The following is a 21,046-nucleotide window of genomic DNA, read 5'->3' on the forward strand; positions in this document are numbered from 1 at the left end:
ACATCTCAAAAAAGAAGTTATTATAAAAACTATATAAAAATATTATTTTTTCATTTTATTTTAAAAAACAATACTTTTTATGCAATAAAATCTAATATAATAATCTTTATATAATGTAAAAATAATATAAAATGATGATTATTTTTCAATTTTTAAAAATAATTTTGCTTCTTTTGAGACCCAATATTACTTTTAAAAAACCTTTTTTTTGTTGATAATATCAAGGACACTTTCTTTAATATTATCAAAATTTGATCCTTTGCAATTAAGGAGGAAGGTCTAGATATTGTTTGATTTCATACTTTTATGTTATACTGCTTCACATGAAATCACGGGAGTTTCAACTTCAATTATTTTTTTTATTAGCATTCCTGCTGATAAAAAAACAATTTTACCAATTGTTTTTTTTGTACAGGATTCTTTAATGACATTTTCTTATTTGTGTATGACATTATGAAGGAGTTGGAGCAATTTTTTACAATATATCTTAGAGAATTATTTAAAAATGTGATCTTAAAATAATATTTAAGAACAATATATCTTTATAATTAATAATAGGAACTGAAAGAAATGTTATTAATGATTTTAATAATATTTAATGTATAGTCAACTCTGGCGCTTGAGTTAATGTATGTTGAAGAGCAACCGAGAGAAACCACATTTCAATCTTTTCATCCACCAGAAGAAAAAATGAGAGTTCTTGAAGATTGGGAGCTAGAATCTCTAAAATCTAATAGTCGTAAGAATTCTCGATTTAGTCTTACTAGCAGCATGAAAAGAAAACTCGGGTCAATTACCTCAAAAACAAGTAGTAAACGTGCAGCAATGGAGGCAGCTGATGCAATGGTGGATGGGTTAGTAGAAGGTAACAATGGTGCAATAAAAAAGAAAGAAAAACCAAAGCCCAAAGTAAAAGAAACTTTGTAAGTAGTCTTATTTAATTTAAAAAAATAATCCAAATAATATTTAATTTAAAAAAAAGTAGATGATATAATCAAATGGGGTAGTATTGTAGTAGTAGAGTGCTCGCCTCATAAGCAAGAAGTTCTGAGTTCAATCCCCATCAAGTCACTGGTAGTACCGTACTTAACTTGTTTCCCCGCTCAGCAACCTTGTTTTTCAAGGTTCATGTTTTGGAGTTATAAAGTTGAGAGAGGGTTGTAACCACAGCTAAAGTAGCCTCCTCGACTGTAGTGGCTTTCTCGGCCTTGGTGATGTCAATTAACATAAAAAAATACAAAAAAATAAAAACACAACAATATGTGTCACAACATCCATCTACTTGTACAATACAGTTTCTATTGTTATAGTGTGTTTGATGTTTACATTTTTATCTTCACATCGTAATAGCCATTGCATTAACGATAGGTTAAAATTTTGACCTATCAATGATCATAATAAACTTTATTTTAAATGTCTGTGTACAGGGTATGGTATTATTACTCAATATTTTTCTGATAAATCGCTACTCAAATTAAGTTTTAAATAAATAAATTACTACCATAATCTTAAAAATAAAAGTCAATCACTTTATGTACTGTGTACAGTACATTTTATTATTATTGTTATTATTATGTATTCACCATAGAGAAAAATTATTATTGTTATTATTATGTATTCCATCCATAATAAATATTATTGTTATTATTATTTATTCCATCCATAATATGTATTCCATCTATAATCCACAATAAAGAAAAATTATTATTGTCATTATTATGTATTCACCATAAAGAAAAATTTACAAAATTATTTATTATTAAATGTAAATATACAGCTGGGACAAGAAGAAGACAAATTCAGTCTTAATTAATCAAATAAGACTGAAAAACAAATTCAATCTTTACTTAATTAATAACATTTGTACAGTACATTAATGACATGTGTACAGTACGTTAATGATATGTTTACAATACATTAATGACATATGTACAGTACAACACTTTGTACAGTACAATCACTTACATCAAAGTACATTAATGACCTTAATAAACTAAATACAACTAAACATAATTAAAAACCTGTTAGATTTTAATTTTATTTAAGTTTTAAGTTTATTTGTTTATTTCATTAACAGATTTGTCTTAGATAGGAACAGATTTCATAATTTCTTGATTAATTCTTTGTTTGCTTGTCATTAATTTAAATGTTGTCATTGTAATTTTTTAATACCATTTTATTTAATTGTTTATTTAAAAAATATTTGATATTTTTCATCATTTAATTCAGCCAAATTAATTAACTTAAAAATTACTTAAATTAAATAGTAAATAGATTATAATAATTTATTTAAAATATTTTATTTAGCCACTTACATCCAAAAGTTCATATTAAACTTCCACCACAGCGAAAAGAGTTAGATGTTAATGTTGAAATAAGAGTTATTGAAGGCAAAAGCTTAGCTGGGACTCAGTTGGATCCTGTCTGTGATATTATATGCTTTGGAGAAACAAAATCAACACAAGTAAAAGAGCAAACAAATACACCATACTGGGATGAGGTTGTCATTCTTAGATAAAAACCTAAAAAGAGTTGTTTATAAAATATAAAGTTGCTATTAAGAATTGTTAAATGAAATGTTAAATATAATTTTTAATTTTTTTTAATTTTAGTTTTTTGTTTTTGCTACTGTTAATCAACTTGATATTGCATTTGATGAAATTCTTCAATTCATTGTAAGTATTTGTTATATAATGGGATTTTTTTACATGACACTTATCTTATATTTAAAATAGAGCTTAGTCTCAAAACAGAAACATGATATTTTCCCTAGACTATAGTTCTTGTGAAATTTGTGCATAAAAAAACGTTTTTTCTTCTCATAACAACCTATATTTGTCAATAGTATATGGTAATGTTGAAGATTTAAATTAGAGGACTCAGAAAAAGTTTTGCCATTAATCAAACATGGAAATATTAGTATTATAAAACCAGAAAACCACTATCACATTTGTTTGAAGCAAGTTGTTTGGTAAAAAATGTACTAAATTACAAGTACATTTTTTACCAAACAGCTTGCTTACAAGTGAAACAAATAGTGATGTTCCGATGGCAAAGGCCGATTGTGGCTAATAATAGGTTTAATGTATTTATATAAGGGTATTGTAATAGTATTAAAGATTTAAATTACATATATAACATGTACCTATACATCAGCAGTGATTTGACCTTCTAGCCTATGCTATTGGTAACCAGCAACTAATTAATTGGCTTAACCATTGGCGGATTAATCGGCCAATAACATCTGTTGATTAATTGGCATTTGCCGATGAATCAGCATTTGCTAATAAGCCAAACCAAACTGGCTCATAAGCACACCTTATATATGCAAATTCCATAACTAATATTAAGATATTACCTTTATATACATACATTAAACCTTATCATTAGCCTCAATTGGCCTTTGCCATCGGTACATCACCAGAAACAAAAGAGATAGAGGGGAGTATAATATTGTTGCATTTGCAACTAACTGCATACACAAATGGTGATTGTGAAACTTTAATTATTAAGAGATGTTCCAGTGGTGAACTTGCATGAAAGATGTTTTATATTTAAATGACTATTGTTTATTGAGGATTAGGATAGTTCTTCCTTTTAATTCAAGTTCTCATTTTGTAGATTGACGTTAACTATTTTATTTTCTCTTTTCACTCTGATAAGTGCTCCTATCAAATGATGCAGATAGAAAGCTTGGTGCTCAATTGAAATCAGCAACTAAAAAATATTGGGACATTTTTATTCTACAGGAAATAGCGATCTCAATAGACAGTAAAATGTTACTTTATTTGATACAGTTAAAAAACTAGTTGATAATAAGAAATACTCCAGTGTGTTTATTAAAGAAGATCTCAGTTTTTCAATGAAATGAGTCTAATGGAGCAAGTCTAATTGGCTTGTTTAATTTTTATAAATACACAAGATTATATTAAACAACTTCTAAGACTATAAAGGGAAAAGCTGTATTTTACTGTATTGAAAATATGTTTAAATCAATCCTGTTTCATGGAGACATATCTCATGGAGACATCTTTCACAATCTTCATCATGTTTCATGGAGACTCTTTCATAGAGAATCATGTTTTCCATCTTAATTCCATTTAACTTATTTAACTCTAAGTTTTAAATATTAATAATAATAATTTGTTAATTCTATATTTAGGTTTATTCTGGAAGAAATTTAATTTCAAAAGGAGCCATATTGGGGTCATTTAAGGTATTTATAGTTGTACAATTATATTCAATTTCATTATTTAGAATTTATCTATCTGGAAATAATATTTAATGAAATTCGATTAAATTTCATTGAATCAAAAATGAACTTCAATGAAATTTAAGGAAATAATATTAAATGAATTCTTTTTAATTAATTAGTTTGTTTATCAAAATATTTTAAAATAATCTTAAAAATGCTCTGACTATTTTCTTATCTTTTCTATAATTGCATTTATGTAGTAATATGATAGGAGCCAACTGAAAATTCCAATCATAATATTTCATTTGCCTTCATCTTTTATTCAACCAAAACTGTATCTATTATGAAATATATAAACATATTATTGTAATTCGACTTTTTTATTTGTTAAGATTAGCAAAACAAATGAGTTTAATGTTTTACAGAAAATTTTAGTTTCAAATTTTTGTTAATATTTTTTTAAACCTAGATCACATCTTATAAAGTAAATTTTTAAAATATAGACATTTTTATAAAGACGTTTTTAAGCTCCATGATCTAGTTTTCTTCAAATGTGTCTTTTAGACTTCTCAAAAGACACCTTTTAGACATCTTTTAAATGTCTTTTCATTTACTAGGTTGATTCTGTAAAAAATATTAGAAAAGTAAAATTTTTTTTTTGCTTGTTGAAGCTTAGATTAGATTGTATTTATTAGAACAAATGATACATGTTGTAAAGTACACGCACGTCTATATTGTTGGAAACTAACTGTGCCCCAAAATAAATTATGTAACAGCATACAATATTGACATATTACAAATAAAAAGTTTATATAACAAAATAACAATAAGAGTATACCTTATCAAAATTATTAGGGTCAATCAAAAATTTCATATAATCAATTTTTTTATAACAAAGAATAAGTGTAGAGCAATTAAATTATTAGTGGATCATAAGTAGGCACCTTGCTTCAAAATAATCTCATTTAAATCTGTTTTCAGTTTTTCCAGTTGTCGTTGCATATGATCATGTGAATGTGACCTTAAGTTTGTCTCTATTGCTTCTTGAACGTCTTCCTTTGTCTGAAAATCCAAATCCTTGCTTAAATAAAACTTAAATGAAGACAAAAAATGTCTGTCCAACAAGTAAAGTCGGGGTATATGGAGATTGAATGACACGAATGACTTTTTACTCAGCAAGAAAGTCTCTGACTGCAGCAGAAACATGTGGCCTGGCATTATCGTGCTGAAGGAGCATTGTGTTCCATGTTACTCTTTTAGAGCCTTTGTTGACAAAATTAGAATGTATATTTAATAGGAAAAGCATATACACTTCTGAATTGACCGATTGTCCATTTGAAAGTACCTCAACATAAGACTTGCCATCAAATGAGATCAAATTGGGGTCTCCTGCCATGTTTTGGAGCTTCTTCACTTTTTGAAATCCGAGCACTATTGCTATGTTTGCACCCAATTGATCTGTGGTAAACCCACTTCTCATCAACAACAATTAGACTTCGTTCAACATTCAATTTATCTCGTAGGATGGTCAGAATTTTTTTTGCAAGTTTAACCCGATTTTGTTGATTTGCTTGGGGAGGCCATATGGGATTCATTGTGAACAAATTGATCTTTTTATTAATTTTTTGATGATTATTGAATAAACTGAACCAAAAGAAATGTTTACGACATCACAAATTTGCTTTATTTTTAAAAATTTGTCTTCATTTCAATCCAGTTTTTTCCTATATTCTTTGTATATACGAAAAAACTGGGTTGACTACCTCTGTATATGAATTTAGTTTGAGTTTATTTGAAAGACTTCTGGCGTTAAAAAGATAAACAAATACTTCTTTGTATAAATTACTTATTTTAAAGACTTATTTTAAATTAGTGTGAAGCTAAGTGTGAAGGCAACTCACCTAAAGTTAGTAAAACTTTGATATAAAGTTCCCACTTAAATATTATTGTGGGTAGGAGGAACTCCAAAGTTTTAGATAGTTATCATTTTGATGATGGTGCTATAATCAAAATGCTTAGTCCTGTTCTGTAAAATAGGTTAATGTTAATAAGAACTTCTGTACAAGTACAACTGCTTCAAAAAAAAAAATTTTAATGCCATTTTCGATTATTTTCACAATATTCTAGAAATAATTCTAGAAATTCACCTAAAACTCTTTCATGTTTTAAGGAATTTCCAGATGGTTTTGCAATTGATTTGTGATAAATATTAATAAAATTTTTTAAATTTCAAAATTTTCAGGGACTTTTTTAAAAACAATTTTTTACTTTTTTTCTGAGGATTTTCATTAAGTTAAAAATGTTTTATTGATAATTAAGTTCAAAAAATATTTTATATTCTTTTTGTTTTTTGTGGTTATAGTGTGTGTTAATAATAGTTCTTATATTTAAAAAATTTAGACTGATTTGGGCACTGTATATTCGCAACCTGATCACAGGTTCATTCGCAAGTTTGCTTGTTTGACCCATCCTGATGAAACATTAGGTGCAAGTGGAGCAGGAGTCAAGGTTTTATTTTATTAACTAGGTTACAGGGTTGAATGGTTTTAACCAAATGGTTTAAACCATTGGTTTAAACCAATTAAAAAAATGTATTATAAACCAAATTAATGTTTTTTTAAAAAGATTTGAACTTATAACAGGAAACCAAAAGAGGGTTATGTTCACAAATACAACTAATCTTCAATATAGTTGATTTTTTTTGAATCCATGATTTTTGTTTTTGTTATTTCATAGAATAGAGTCCTTAGTGTTATTATAGAACAGAGTAGTAATAAATTAGTAATAACACTTATTTATCTGTTTTCTTCAACAGGTTGTTTCTCCTTAAATAGGTTCATCAGGAAGCATTGCTTCCTGATGAACTTATTTCATCAGGAAGTTTTATATATATATGTATATATATATATATGTATATATATATATATATATATATATATTTATATGTTTAGTAAAAATATAAGTAGTTCTAACATGATTTATTGATACCACAAAAATGTCTCAAAAAACTGGGCGCAAATGTGACATGATTTGGTTAAAATATACACGAGTGACTGTTCCAGAAAGAAAGGGGTGTAGAGCAGTTTGTAATGTGTGTAGAAAAGAAATGGAAGGTCAAATTCAAAGGATGCATGAACAAATAAAAAAGTGCAAGCAATCACAACCCCATGAAATTATGAAGTCAATTAAAGATCAATAACTTCTTGAAGGTAATTAAATGACTGCATTGTCATTTTAAATTTTATACTTTCCCTAAATTGTAAACATGTATATTTAAATTACTATCATGTATAGACATATTAGCTTTAAATAATTCAATAAACTGCAATTTCATTTTAAAGGTAACTCACCATAAACATCACAACAACAAATGAAAAGATCTCAGCCCAATTTAACATCAGCTGATAAATATTTGAAAATTGATAAGTTTTTCATACAAACAAGCCTCAAAGAGAAAGATTTATTTGATCTGCAACTTGGTAGATTTATATACAGTACAAACTCTAGCTTTAGAACAGTTGAACACAAAGAATTTAAAAAATTTATCAATATGTTTCATCCAGGATACACTCTACCTAATAGAACTCAAATTGGAGGAGAAATATTAGATAGGGTTTACACAGACGAAATTGAAAAATGTAATGTATTGAATGAGAAAATTGTAGCCATGTCTTTAAATGGCTGGAGTAATGTACATAATGAACCTATAGTTTGTATCTCTGTAATTACAGATAAAATTAACATTTTAATAAAATCAATCAGCACTTCTGGTCATTCACATACTGATGAATATCTTACACAATTAGCAAGAGAAACAATAGATTCTGTAAGATGTAAATTTGGATGCACAGTAAAAAGCTTTGTGACTGATAATGCAGATAATATGAAATTAATGAGACAATGGGTAAACCTGTTTAACTGGAATGGAAGAAAAAGTATAGTCATCAGATTTAAAGTTGAATTAGAAGAAAAGTTTTTTGCAAAGTTCAGCCTTGTCTTTTGGAGAGGTAATAAGGTCAGTCCCATGAATGAGAGATAAAATGTTTGACATACCTTAGTTAATGACACTGTTGAAGATTTTTTCAAAGTCTTCAGAACCTAACTTCTGAGATAAGATATGAGATTTAGTAAACTGGGAATAATGGAGCTAAACATCAGACAGCATCTTTTTACATTGACATTGCAATATTAAATAGACATTTGTTCTCAAGAGATATTTTGAAAAAAATGTAGAAAATAGTTACAATTTGATATAGCAGCTGCACCGGAAGGTGAAAACCATGGAGTAGAATGGGGTTTGATTTGAAATCAACAAGAAGGAATAAAAACTTTCATTTCTGTTTGGATCTAAAAAGTTACATGGGAGGCGCATTTATCAGCGGAGAGAGAAAAGACATCAGCCCAAGCACCATCATGAAGAAAATCATAAAAGAATCCCAGTCAGCTTTAGGGTAGTAGTAATTAGTATAATGGTGGAGTGAGTCTAAAGGAGAAGTATAAAATAAAAGATTTAAAGAGATCATTGCATGGTCGAAACCAACTAAAGGAGAACAAGGAAAAACCAACTAAAGGAGAAAAAGGAGAAGCTGAATACATGCTAGGGTCAGAAACAAGACACAAATCAAGGAGTGTAGGTAAGTGATTAGGGTCGTCAGGAAAATGAGTCACAAATTTATCTATCTGAGTAAAAAATTGAGAAATGCAGTAGTTATGGGCTTAAATGCCAGCAGGATCCGAGCCATTAAGTGTGACTCTATCTATATATATATAGAACAAATAATATTTGTCCCAGCTAAGCAATGGCAAATAGTGTTTACATTAAACAAATAGCAAATATAATAGCGCTAATTGTTATTTGCATAACAAATAGAACTATTTCTTAAACGAATAATACTATTTGTTGTGCAATTTGTAGAATTTGTTAAATGGATAGTACTATTAAATCTAAGTATAGGTGTTGATATTATTCCAACAAGTTAATTCTGCTACTTTTAAAAGGTACAAATTCATGTTGATCTAAATTAATTAATTTCTTGTTATTTAAGTAAAATATTATTCTTTACTCAAATTTATTCTTAACTTTTTATTGACTTGCATACAATTGATGTTGAATGGTACTAGTCATTAGTTTCCAGGTTTAATTTTTTTTTATTTCTTTTTATTTCTTTTTTTTAAAAAAGTGACATTCACCTTTAACCATTTTTTTTGGCAAAGTAGAGGAATTAGCTGGTTTGATAAATAACATAGAGAGGGAGATTAAAATAGTTAGGGCCAAGTGTTTTATATTATTTTATACTTTTTATATATATTTTCTAGGACACTTTAAGATTTTTACTAATATATAATATATTTAACAACATAAAAATAAAATTATTCAAGTTTTATGTTTAATAACATTGTTAAAGGATTTATAATTTTTTCTTGAATATTTGTCTTTTTTATTATCTAACACCCTTAAATTCTTTTTAATTGTTGTAACATGTTAATATAAAATGACCTTGCTTCATTTTGCCCAAATAAGGTTTCATATCTACATCTAAAATCTACTGCTAAAAAATGTTATTGGTACCATTTATATTCACCTTATTAATTTTGTAATTGAATGGCAGATTCGAGATATTTTAATTTAGTTAACAATATTATTATATTTTTTAAAAAATAATTTTATAACAATATATTTATAACGATAATTTAATAACAGATTCTAACTTAATAATTTGATTTTGCATTTCCAATAAATTATTTCAACTTTTCAAATGCTTTTAACTTAATCTTGTTAACAAATTTTATTTCTAATTACACATCAATACCCAGTATAAAAGATACCAACTGATACCCAGATGAAAGGTACCAGATGATACTCAGAAGAATGCCCAGTGATACCATGATGAAAGATACCTAATATAATACCCTATGAATAATTTATTGTAGTTATTTTTTTCTTTGTTTTTCTGACTACTACTGTTTTTATTTGTTTGTTTTTTTCCATAACTATATACACAGACACAAAAAAGACTCAAACAAAACAAAAATTGTAATTATTTTTATATTATTGTTATAGGATCATTTAAAAGTAAATGCTATGGTTAAATAACTTAGTTTTTTTTGAAGATGGATGTAGTTATTCTATACTGTTAAATTTAGGGTTATCTGAAGTTAGATATAACAGTAATGGTAAAAGGAGATCCTGTCAAGGTAAATTTTTATTGACTAGTTATACATTTTTCTGTTGTTTTGGATTTACAAAAGTTGCTTAACTATTTGATAGGAACCACCAAGTGTGAAAGATAGTGACGATGATGTTGATTTGTAAGAAGTTCTTTATTATAAGATTTTGTATTTTTTATTGAATTTTTAAAATATTTTTATTTAACTAATATTTTTTGGTTATTAAAGTTTTAATTTATTTAATATTTAACTAGAAAATAAATTTTATATTTATTTATTTCTTGAATATGTATTTATATTTCTAACATTTTTATTATGACCTAGGAATCCTTTACTGCCTGAAGGTATAAAGCCAGAAAGAATGAGAAGTCGTTTTTGTGTGCGGATTTATAAAGCTGAAGGCTTGCCAAAAAGTTTGTTTCTTATTATAATATTTTACCTATTATTATTATTTATATGTGTGTGTGTCTATATATATATATATATATATATATATATATATATATATATATATATATATATATATATATATATATATATATATATATATATATATATATATATATATATATATATATATATGTATGGCTTATTGTGAAACTATGACAAGCCACAAAAACAAATATTTGAGAAAAATGACTTTTAAGTTTTATTTAAATCTATAAAATCAGTGCTTACCTATTATTCTCTCAAATTTATACATCATAAAAATACTAATGGATATTATGTATTGGACAAAAAAAATAAATAAAAATTGCATATACTATTTATGATTATAAAAATGATAACTCATTTTTGAAAAAGTTTGGCTTGTCATTGTTTCACAATAAGCCCTTCATATATAGGTCTTGGCAGGAGTAAATGAGTGCAAGAACGGAGAAAAGCCTACAACGAACATGGCGAGCCATGAGAGCTGCTCCTCTAAATAGCTTTTTACAAAACCTTTCGGTTTTTACACAAACTATTGTTTATTTATTAAAAAAAGTGTGCTTTCAAAAAACTGTTTTTTTAAAAAAAAAACTGTTGTGCTTTTAAGACTTTTTTAGACTTTAACGAGAGCTGTAAATTGCTCCCATAAACCACTTTAGGGGAGTGTGAGCAAGAAGGAGAGCTAAAGCTCTTGCTTCCCACCAAGACCAGTATATATATATATATATATATATATATATATATATATATATATATATATATATATATATATATATATATATATATATATATATATATATATATATATATATACATATATATATATATATATAAATATATATATATATATATATATATATATATATATGTATATATATATATATATATATATATATGTATATATATATATATATATATATACATATGTATATGTATGTATATATATGTATAAATATATATATATATATATATATATATATATATATATATATATAAATATATATATATATATTTTTAGATAGTTATAGTTAGTAGATAGTTATAGCTTAAATATGTAAGTTAAAAATTAATTATAGATTAAAAAATTAATCTCCTAAATTAGACCTTGAATAGATATTTTATATAATAGTTATAGTTTATATAATAGTTATATAATAATTTTTTATATTATTTAAAAAGTATGGTTATACAGTGCTTAGATTTATAGCTGAAGATGGAGAATCATTTGAGACAGCTTCTGGATCTGGCTTCATCAATTTGTGCTTGATGTTTATTCAAGTGCAATATCTACCACTACACCTGACCACTTTATCTTGAAGTTTTAGTGAAATGGTCAATGATTTATATAATAACTTTTAGCAAAGTATAAAATAGCAGTTTTTCTCCAAACCTAGCATCACTTTTGATCGCTTTAAGGCTGACAATCGTAATAGCTTTCTCATTACTACTTGTCACTATATTTTATCCTTGTGGTTTTTAGAGTCATACTGCTTATCAGTTGTAAATCTGGAAATAATAAATAATTGTCACAAGGCTACTTCCACTATAGAAATTATGAGATATGTGCTGTTACAATTTGACTTGACTTCAGATAATATTTTACGAGTTACAGCTGACACTACTCCTTCTATGCCATGCGCACTTAAACTTTTTGGAATCAATTGGCTAGGTTACTGTGCTCATAAACTCCAACTTTGTGTAAATCAGCTATCTAAAACCAACCATCTTAGTGAACTTAGTGATAAGACAACTATAGTCTTCTTTTTGCCCCGGTCATGTAAATCTTTTATTCATGTACTTTGTAATTGTAAATATTATTTAACGGCAAAATAAAAAAGAAGAAGAAAAAAAATTCTTGTGAAATTATTTAGCAAAGGTTATAAAGTAGTTGGACAGCCAGCTCTCAAAAGGTGACTCAGAGTTCTCTAGAAAAACCTGAGTCAAAGCCTCCAATGGATGTGGAAATGCACTTTAACAGCACTTCTAAATTATTGTAATGGATTAAAAAAATCAGGGTTCTATAGAACTAGCTCTAGTTGAGTTCGCACAGAAAAAAATTGTATGTAAGTGCCACCAAATTGTCTTACTGAAGCGCAAGTGCAGAAAAAAACGTTAATTTAGTTTATCCATGCATTAAAACTTTGAAAAATTGCCTTCACTCAATAGATAAAAGTGGGATAAATATATATATATATATATATATATATATATATATATATATATATATATATATATATATATATATATATATATTAAAATATTTTAAATGAGAAAATACAACTTTATAATGGAACTTATAAAGTTGTATTTTGTCATTTAAAATATAGTATTGCCATTCGGCAATCATCAGCCATATTATTCAAATATAAAATAAAAACCGTTATAAAAAATACAAATTTAGCGTTGCAACAGCATCTGACGTCAAGTGTACGTGATCCGATATTTGCTAATCGCCAGAATCAAAGTTAGAAAGTAAAAATTTTTTCCTATGCCTACAAGCAGAAACCAATTCACTTTTTTTATTAAGTAGTAAACCACTATCAAAATTCATAATAAAATATTTTTCACTGATGCAAAGGTTACACTTTTTTGTAGATGGATTATAAGATTGGCATCTTTTAATTATCTTCCACTTAATTATAGGCATGTTACCTGCGTCTTTGTGTTTCCAGATTTCTTTGGAAAGTTCTCTATCATTTCTATACCTGATTGCATTAAATGATTTAAGGTGGTTTGCAAATCTGAGAAAAAGTGTAACCTTTGCATCAGTGAAAAAGATTTTATTATGAATTTTAATAGTGGTTTACTACTTAATAAAAAAAGTGAATTGGTTTCTGCTTGTAGGCATAGGAAAAAATTTTTACTTTCTAACTTTGATTCTGGCAATTAGCAAATATTGGAGTACTAGAAAATTTATTATGGGTTTCAAGATTTGTCACTAAACTCCATTTATTGGGGCAGCCAAAACGTTTTCAATGGTCAATGATATTCTTTTGTTTTAATGACATACATATATATAGTAATGGGACTATTTTATTGTCAAATAAAATCCATTTAGATCTGGTTTTTTTAATTTTAGTATCATTTAAGGGCTAGAAAAGAAAAGTTGCTGCAATTTACCATAAATTCTGAAACATCTTAATTTGAGTTCATGCCACTTTCTTTTACTCTCCGTGGTGTACGGTGTAATTGGTATGTACTTGGACTCTACAAATATTAAGTTTTAGTTTTGATAAAATAAAAAAACAGTTGTTCATCAAAATCTTTGACATTTTTGACCGATTTTAAAGTGATGGGGAAGAAAAAAGACCTAAGCCCTAAAAAAAAAAGAACATATCTGTCTTTTGTTGGAGAATAGTAGCCTAAAACAAAAAGAGATAACTATGAAGTTAAAGATTTCAACACAAATAGTTAGTGCAGTGAAAAGGAAGCTGGATGAGGGTAGAAACGTTGAAGCTGGAAGAGTTGGAAAATGGGGTCGTAAAACAATCACTACCTCTAGACTTAAGAGAAAAATCAAAGTAATGACCCTCAAACATAGAAGAAGTTCTTCCAAGAAGATATCTATGGAATTAACAAGTCATGGCATTGAAATAAGCCGTAAAATAGTGAATAATCGCTTGTTGGAGCAGGAACTGAAGGTATACAGACCAAGGAAAAAGCCAAGACTCACGAACAAAATGAATCATGCCAGGCATGGATTGAGCATGAAAGTTGGACACAAGAAGATTAGTCCATGATAACCATTAATTTAGCTTTCTGTTAGATCTCTGATACTATTGATTTCTTGATTTCTTTCAGTTTCCTCATTTTTTCTGACTAATATCAGTAAGTGTTAACTTGTTGATCATGACTATTAATGTAATGTTTTTAACTATGATTTCTTTGAAACTTATCAGGCATTTTTTTGTTCAGGTAGTATTCTCAGATGAGTCTACAATTGCTGTGTTGGATGATAGAGTTCAGACAGTCAGAAAAAGGCCTGGGGAGGAGTTTAAGCCTGAAAAAAACAATGAAGTTCCCCACTAAGATCATGGTATAGGGAGCAGTATCCATCTATGGAACAAGCCATCTACATATTGTGGAAGGAATGATAAACCAGAGAAAGTATATAGAGATGTTGGAGAAACTTTTGGTTCCTCAAGTCAGAGACTGGTTCACTGATAAGGATATAATATTTCAACAGAATGGTGCTCCTTGCCATAAGGACAAGTTGTCAATGAGGTGGTTCCGAGACAATGGATTCTCTGTACTTGAATGTTCTGGGAATTCACCAGATATGAACCTAATTAAGAATTTATGGGATATTTTGAAGAACGAAATACACAAAGTTCCAATTGCTATAAAAGCACAGCTTATAGAGAGGTTCCACAACGAAACAATCACCATGCTATGTTGTGATTTAATCATAGAAATGCCCAAGAGAGTGAAAGCTGCCAAAGTTGGTCAAACCAAGTATTAAAAACTTTGATATACCTGGAATATATAATCTGTAACTTTATTTTTATGTTAAGATCATTTGAACTAAAAAACTTGATTATTATTTAAAAACTGAAAAATCCATAATAATTTTTCTAGAACTGTATATGTATATATATATATATATATATATATATATATATATATATATATATATATATATATATATATATATATATATATATATATATATATATATATATATATATATATATATATATATATATATACATATACATATACATATACATATGCATATACATATACATATACATATATATATATACATATATATATATATATATATATATATATATATATATATATATATATATATATATATATATATATATATATATATATATATATATATATGTATATATATATATATATATATATATATATATATATATATATATATATATATATTTATTGATAAATGTTGTATACTGCTGGAAATACAACTCTCATTTATTTAAGAGTGATCAATATCTTTTAAAAAAAAAATAGATCAAATAATATTAAAATATTTTAAATGAAAAAAATATATTTATTTTATATATTTTTTCATTTAAAATATTTATATATATATATATATATATATATATATATATATATATATATATATATATATATATATATATATATATATATATATATATATATATATATATATATATATATATATATATATATATATATATATATATATATATATATATATATATATATACAACCCGTAGATGTTGTCCGAAAGTTTTTTCCATATTTTGTTGACAAAAAGTAAAAATTAAAATGCAAGACCGGAATTATTTTTTTTTATTAATTGATAGACTGCCTGCCCCAACCAAACCCTCAGTCGATGTAGCAACACTCCCTTGCAGGTCAGGCTAAAAGATAGTAGATGTAGCAGCACTCCCTTGCGGGTCAGGCTATTTGTCAGTCGATGTAGCAGCACTCCCTTGCGAGTCTGGCTATTTGTCAGTCGATGTAGCAGCACTCCCTTGCGAATCAGGCTATAAGATAGTCGATGTAGCAACACTCCGCGCATGATTTACAGTAAAAAAAAATGAAAATAAAAACATTTTATTAAAAAAATTAAAAATAAAAACATTTTATTAAAAAAAATAAAAATAAAAACATTGTTTATATTGTTAAAAACATTCAGAATGTTTTTAAAACATTCTGGTCAATTAAATTTGCGTTTTTGTGGTTTTTTTAAAAAACGATTTATTTGTAATTAAATTAATGGTTTTTACTTTCGTCCAACACGCAAATGTTGGACAAAGGCATTTGAACAAGATATCACTTTGCCAGTTATGCTTCTTTGTATTTGTACGCTGTGCTAAATAGTCCTTCGACTGAAGTTGACACTGATACAATAATATAGAATTTGACAAACAGTGACCAAATAGTCTTATACTTATTCAAAGCGTTTAAACTTGTATTTTTATAATTCAGATACAACATGCGTTCTTGCTGAGTTCCATTTGCTGCACCAGCATTTGGAGTGTCATCATTTTATACAACAAAATTTTCAATTGTGCTCTCAGATTATTTTTTCTTCTCAGCTTGTTTATTTGTTGGTTTGTTTATTTGTTGATCGTTTGTTCTTTTTATCTTCTCAGCTCGTTTATTTATTAGCATCTACCAAAACTTGAACAATAGGTGAGAAACTGCTGCAGCAATCCTGTATATATGTTGTAACAACAGGTTTCATGACCATAGCATATTCTTGCAGGCATTCTAATTCTTGCTTTTTAAATTTTGGTGCATAGTTCAAGTAATTGCTTAATAGCATTGTACTAAAAATTCCAACATGTTGGCACGGGGTAGAGTATTGCTTTGACACAATATTTGATGGTTTACAACTTCAGCGAGTTGCATTCAATATTGAAGTACATTTTGCCAGATCTGCATAGTAGGTGCAATCTTTAAAGGCTTAAATGTACTGTCTGTATTATCATCATTAGTTGTGTTGTACATGCCTTATTATCATCATTAGTTGTGTTGTACTGTCTGTATCATGTGCTGTCTGTATCACATGGCTTATTAGCATCATATATATGTCAGGTCAGGGTATCCTGCTACTGGTAACATGTAACCCAGTACAACATGTCTTGCTGTGTTGTAGGATATGCTTTTTTAGCAAAGGCTAGGAGAAGCCAACTCCGACTTAAAACACCCCCTGCCTTGTGGCTCTTGGTTGAGGAAAGGCTGAAGATGGTGTCTCAATAAAAATACTCATCTTGGGCGAATGTTAAATGCATCCAGCTACTATCTTGTAGAAGACCTCCTAGGCAAAGACTTAAGGGTAAATAGATAACTATGAAGTTAAAGATTTCAACACAAACAGTTAGTGCAGTGAAAAGGAAGCTGGATGAACGTTGAAGCTGGAAGAGTTGGAAAATGGGGTCGTAAAACAATCACTACCTCTAGACTTAAGAGAAAAATCAAAGTAATGACCCTCAGACATAGAAGAAGTTCTTCCAAGAAGATATCTATGGAATTATCAAGTCATGGCATTAACTTTACATACATTGTTTCCAGTTTAGAATGTTGAATGCTGGATCTTCTTGACTCAATGCATGGGTTTTGCTTGTGTCTCTGTTTTTATGACTAGGCAACTCATTCGATTATCTCCTAATGAGGGTACAGCTCTAAAACTCAGTTTAATGGTTCTGAGGCCAGCTGGTAGTCAGGTTTCCCGAACTCTGTGGTAGCTCTCAGAGAGGCTGATTCCATCAACAGCTGAAAAATATCAAAGTATAAACAGTGCCATGTTGCGCATGGATGGTGTCCCTGTTTGTACTTTTGGTGTGCATTGTCAAAGCCACATTTGGAGCCCATTTGTTATGACTTAGGGTTTATTGATAGTAATGAGGAAATTGCTTGGGCTATTAAACAGTGTAATAAGTCTATGCTTTTAATCAAGATCTTTAACAAATTTAAAAATGAATAAAGTACCAAAAACAATAAAACACAATAAACAATCGTCATCACCAAGTTCTCTAAACCTATCATTCACTAATATTTGTGGTCTTCAAAGTAACTTTTTTTCTATTGAGTCTTATCTCCTGCAGAGTTCACCAGACCTATTTGCTCTTTGTGAGACTAATTTGAGTTCAGCTGTCTCATCTTGTGATCTAAGTGATGATGGTTATCTTCCTTTAAATTTAAGCACCACTTCACTCTATCGTCTTTCTCTTTGTTCTATATCGCTCTCCTTCATCTCAAGACTACACTCTTTTTGATGTTATTTCTGATCAAATTGATCAAGCCCTCTCTCTTTATCCATCAGACAATATTTTTGTTGTTGGTGACTTTAATGCTCTTCATACTGAATGGCTTGGTTCTAGTGCCAGTGACTCTGCAGGTGTTAAAGCCCACAATTTTTGCCTTTCTCGATCTCTAACTCAAATAGTCAACTTTCCAACTCGCTTTCAAGACAATCCAAATCATTGCTAGTTTCTCCACATTCACCCTTAGGTGCTTCTAATCACAGTTTGATTTTTCTAAAACTGTTATCTCATTCTTCTTTATCATCTGAATCCCCCTATCATTGTACCTTTTACAACTACCTTAAAGCTGACTGAGACTCTTTCTATGTGATGGCCCTTAGGTAGAAATCTTTCGTCTTCTTGCTGACAAATGTGGTTCTTACATAACTTCGTGGATTCAGGCTTGCATGAAATCCTTTATTCCCTCTCGATGATTCCAGGTCAAGCCTCACTCTTCTCCATGGCTTTCCTCACATTGTGCTGCTGGGATTGCCAATTGAAACCGTTACTTCCATATCTATCAGCAAAACAATTCTCCAGAAAACAGATGTCTGTTTTTTTACTGCTAGAAGCCATTGTAAAAAGGTTTTGTCTAACTCCAAAGCCCACTATTCTCAGGTCATGAAATCTCGTATTTCATCATAAAAATTAGGCTCTTGTGACTTCTGGAGAATCTTTAGTAGTATCAATAATAAAGGCAAATCTGTTATTCCACCTCTCTTGTATGGTTGAAACTTTGTCACCTTACCTAAAGACAAGCTGAATTGTTCGCTAAGAACTTTTCATCAATATCATTTCTTGATTCCACTAGTTGTGCTTTACCTGATTTTGCTGTCAAACAGGTTGATCCATTGCTTGACATTTATATCATTCCAGCTTCTGTATCTAAAGTAATTTCCTACTCAGACTCTTTTACAGCTTGTGGCCTGGATGACATACCTATTATAGTCTTGCAGAAGTGTTCTCTGGAGCTTTTGTCTATACTTTCAAAACTATGCAACAAGTGCTTATCAGAGTCTTGTTTTCCAGCCTACTGGAAAGCGGCATCTGTTATCCCTATTTTCAAAAATTCTGGAAAGCAATCTGATTTGTCTAACTACTGCCATTTGTCTAACTACTTGTCCTACTACTGCCATTTGTCCTACTACTGCCATTTGTCTAACTACTGTCCCATTAGTCTGTTTGTTAAAAGGCTTGCAACACAGGATACTTATGTTAGGATTAAAGCCACGAAGCAGTTGATGAAAAGCCAGTTATGTTTACTGTATAGTTTATTAGTTTTTTTTGATTTGGCTTTTGAAAAAGGTACCATCTACAACAGCTGGTAAAATTTCCTTAGTTTCTTGATTTTCATTTACTGATTCAGAAGTCGTTTTGTTTTTGCAGCTTACACCAGCCATTTTTATTTTGAAATGAATGATTCCTGTGAATAATCTAATAATTACCCTTATGAAAGGTAGGCTGTAAGAGGTATAAAACAAGAAATAATTCAGTATAAATAGTGGCAGAGTGACACTATGACAGGACATTTAGTTTAGCTGTTTGTGTGCAGTGTATGTTTATTGTGAATGTTTTAAGCGGTATTTGAATTATAGATATTTTTAATGAGTACAAAATACAAAATACTTATCAAAATTATTTAATTTATTAAATATTTTATTACAAATTATTTAATTTGTATATATATATATATATATATATATATATATATATATATATATATATATATATATATATATATATATATATATATATATATATATACATATATTAGTGCTGAGCACAAAATCCGGATCAATCCATATCCGGATTACCGATCCGGAAACAAAAGTAACAATTCGTTTAATCTGGATTAAAATACCAAATCCGGATTATGATATAAATCCGGTTTATTCAAAAAAAAAATACTTTGAAAAATTAAATATAAAATTTCAAAAACTCAACACTAATATAAACATTTGGTGAAAATTTAAAGTATTTACATTGAGTTACAACCATATAAAAAAATCAAAATCAATTTTGTCGAAAACTGTTTTTGCGTAAAAATTCCCATTTTCCCCGATTTTTTTGAAAACTACTGAAATATGATATTAGATGTAGGTAAGTACTCTGCTTAGAAGTAAGTATCAGACCTTTTATTCAGTTGTAGGATACAACTTGGGAGTTGGGTTTGGAACCTCCTAATAATTTTGATTAAAAACCCGTGTTATATATTATCTATATTACAAGATGGGACATACATATACTTTTTAAAAATAACTTGAAAAAATGAAAAAAATATATTAATTGATTAGAAAAATCAATAAAATAAACTTTAACACCTTTGACTTTTTATTTTAAAACCACATGAGGTTAGATTTGGCTATGAATTGCATACAAATACGCACATAACATCTCCTTTTTTTATTAATAAAAATAGTAAATACCTACTTGCTACTTTCTAATTCCTATTTCCTACCTCATAGGTGGGTATCTAATAATAAATTGTGAAAAA

The 21,046-nt window shown here is 28.1% G+C and overlaps 1 protein-coding gene across 3 annotated transcripts in view; it reads left to right on the top strand.

Annotated features, from left to right (window-relative positions):
* Positions 1-21,046, top strand: part of LOC100205903 (otoferlin) — a 166,983-nt gene that overhangs the window by 39,716 nt on the left and 106,221 nt on the right. For all 3 annotated transcript variants that reach the window (XM_065796220.1, XM_065796219.1, XM_065796221.1), the window contains exons 5-12: positions 607-923; positions 2,308-2,500; positions 2,613-2,675; positions 4,163-4,216; positions 6,596-6,703; positions 10,340-10,390; positions 10,464-10,504; positions 10,688-10,776. In XM_065796220.1, the coding sequence (XP_065652292.1) occupies positions 607-923; positions 2,308-2,500; positions 2,613-2,675; positions 4,163-4,216; positions 6,596-6,703; positions 10,340-10,390; positions 10,464-10,504; positions 10,688-10,776 (916 nt within the window). The remainder of the gene's footprint in view (positions 1-606; positions 924-2,307; positions 2,501-2,612; positions 2,676-4,162; positions 4,217-6,595; positions 6,704-10,339; positions 10,391-10,463; positions 10,505-10,687; positions 10,777-21,046) is intronic.

The sequence above is a fragment of the Hydra vulgaris genome, chromosome 04 (assembly GCF_038396675.1).
Source record: "Hydra vulgaris chromosome 04, alternate assembly HydraT2T_AEP".
Lineage (NCBI taxonomy): Eukaryota > Metazoa > Cnidaria > Hydrozoa > Anthoathecata > Hydridae > Hydra > Hydra vulgaris.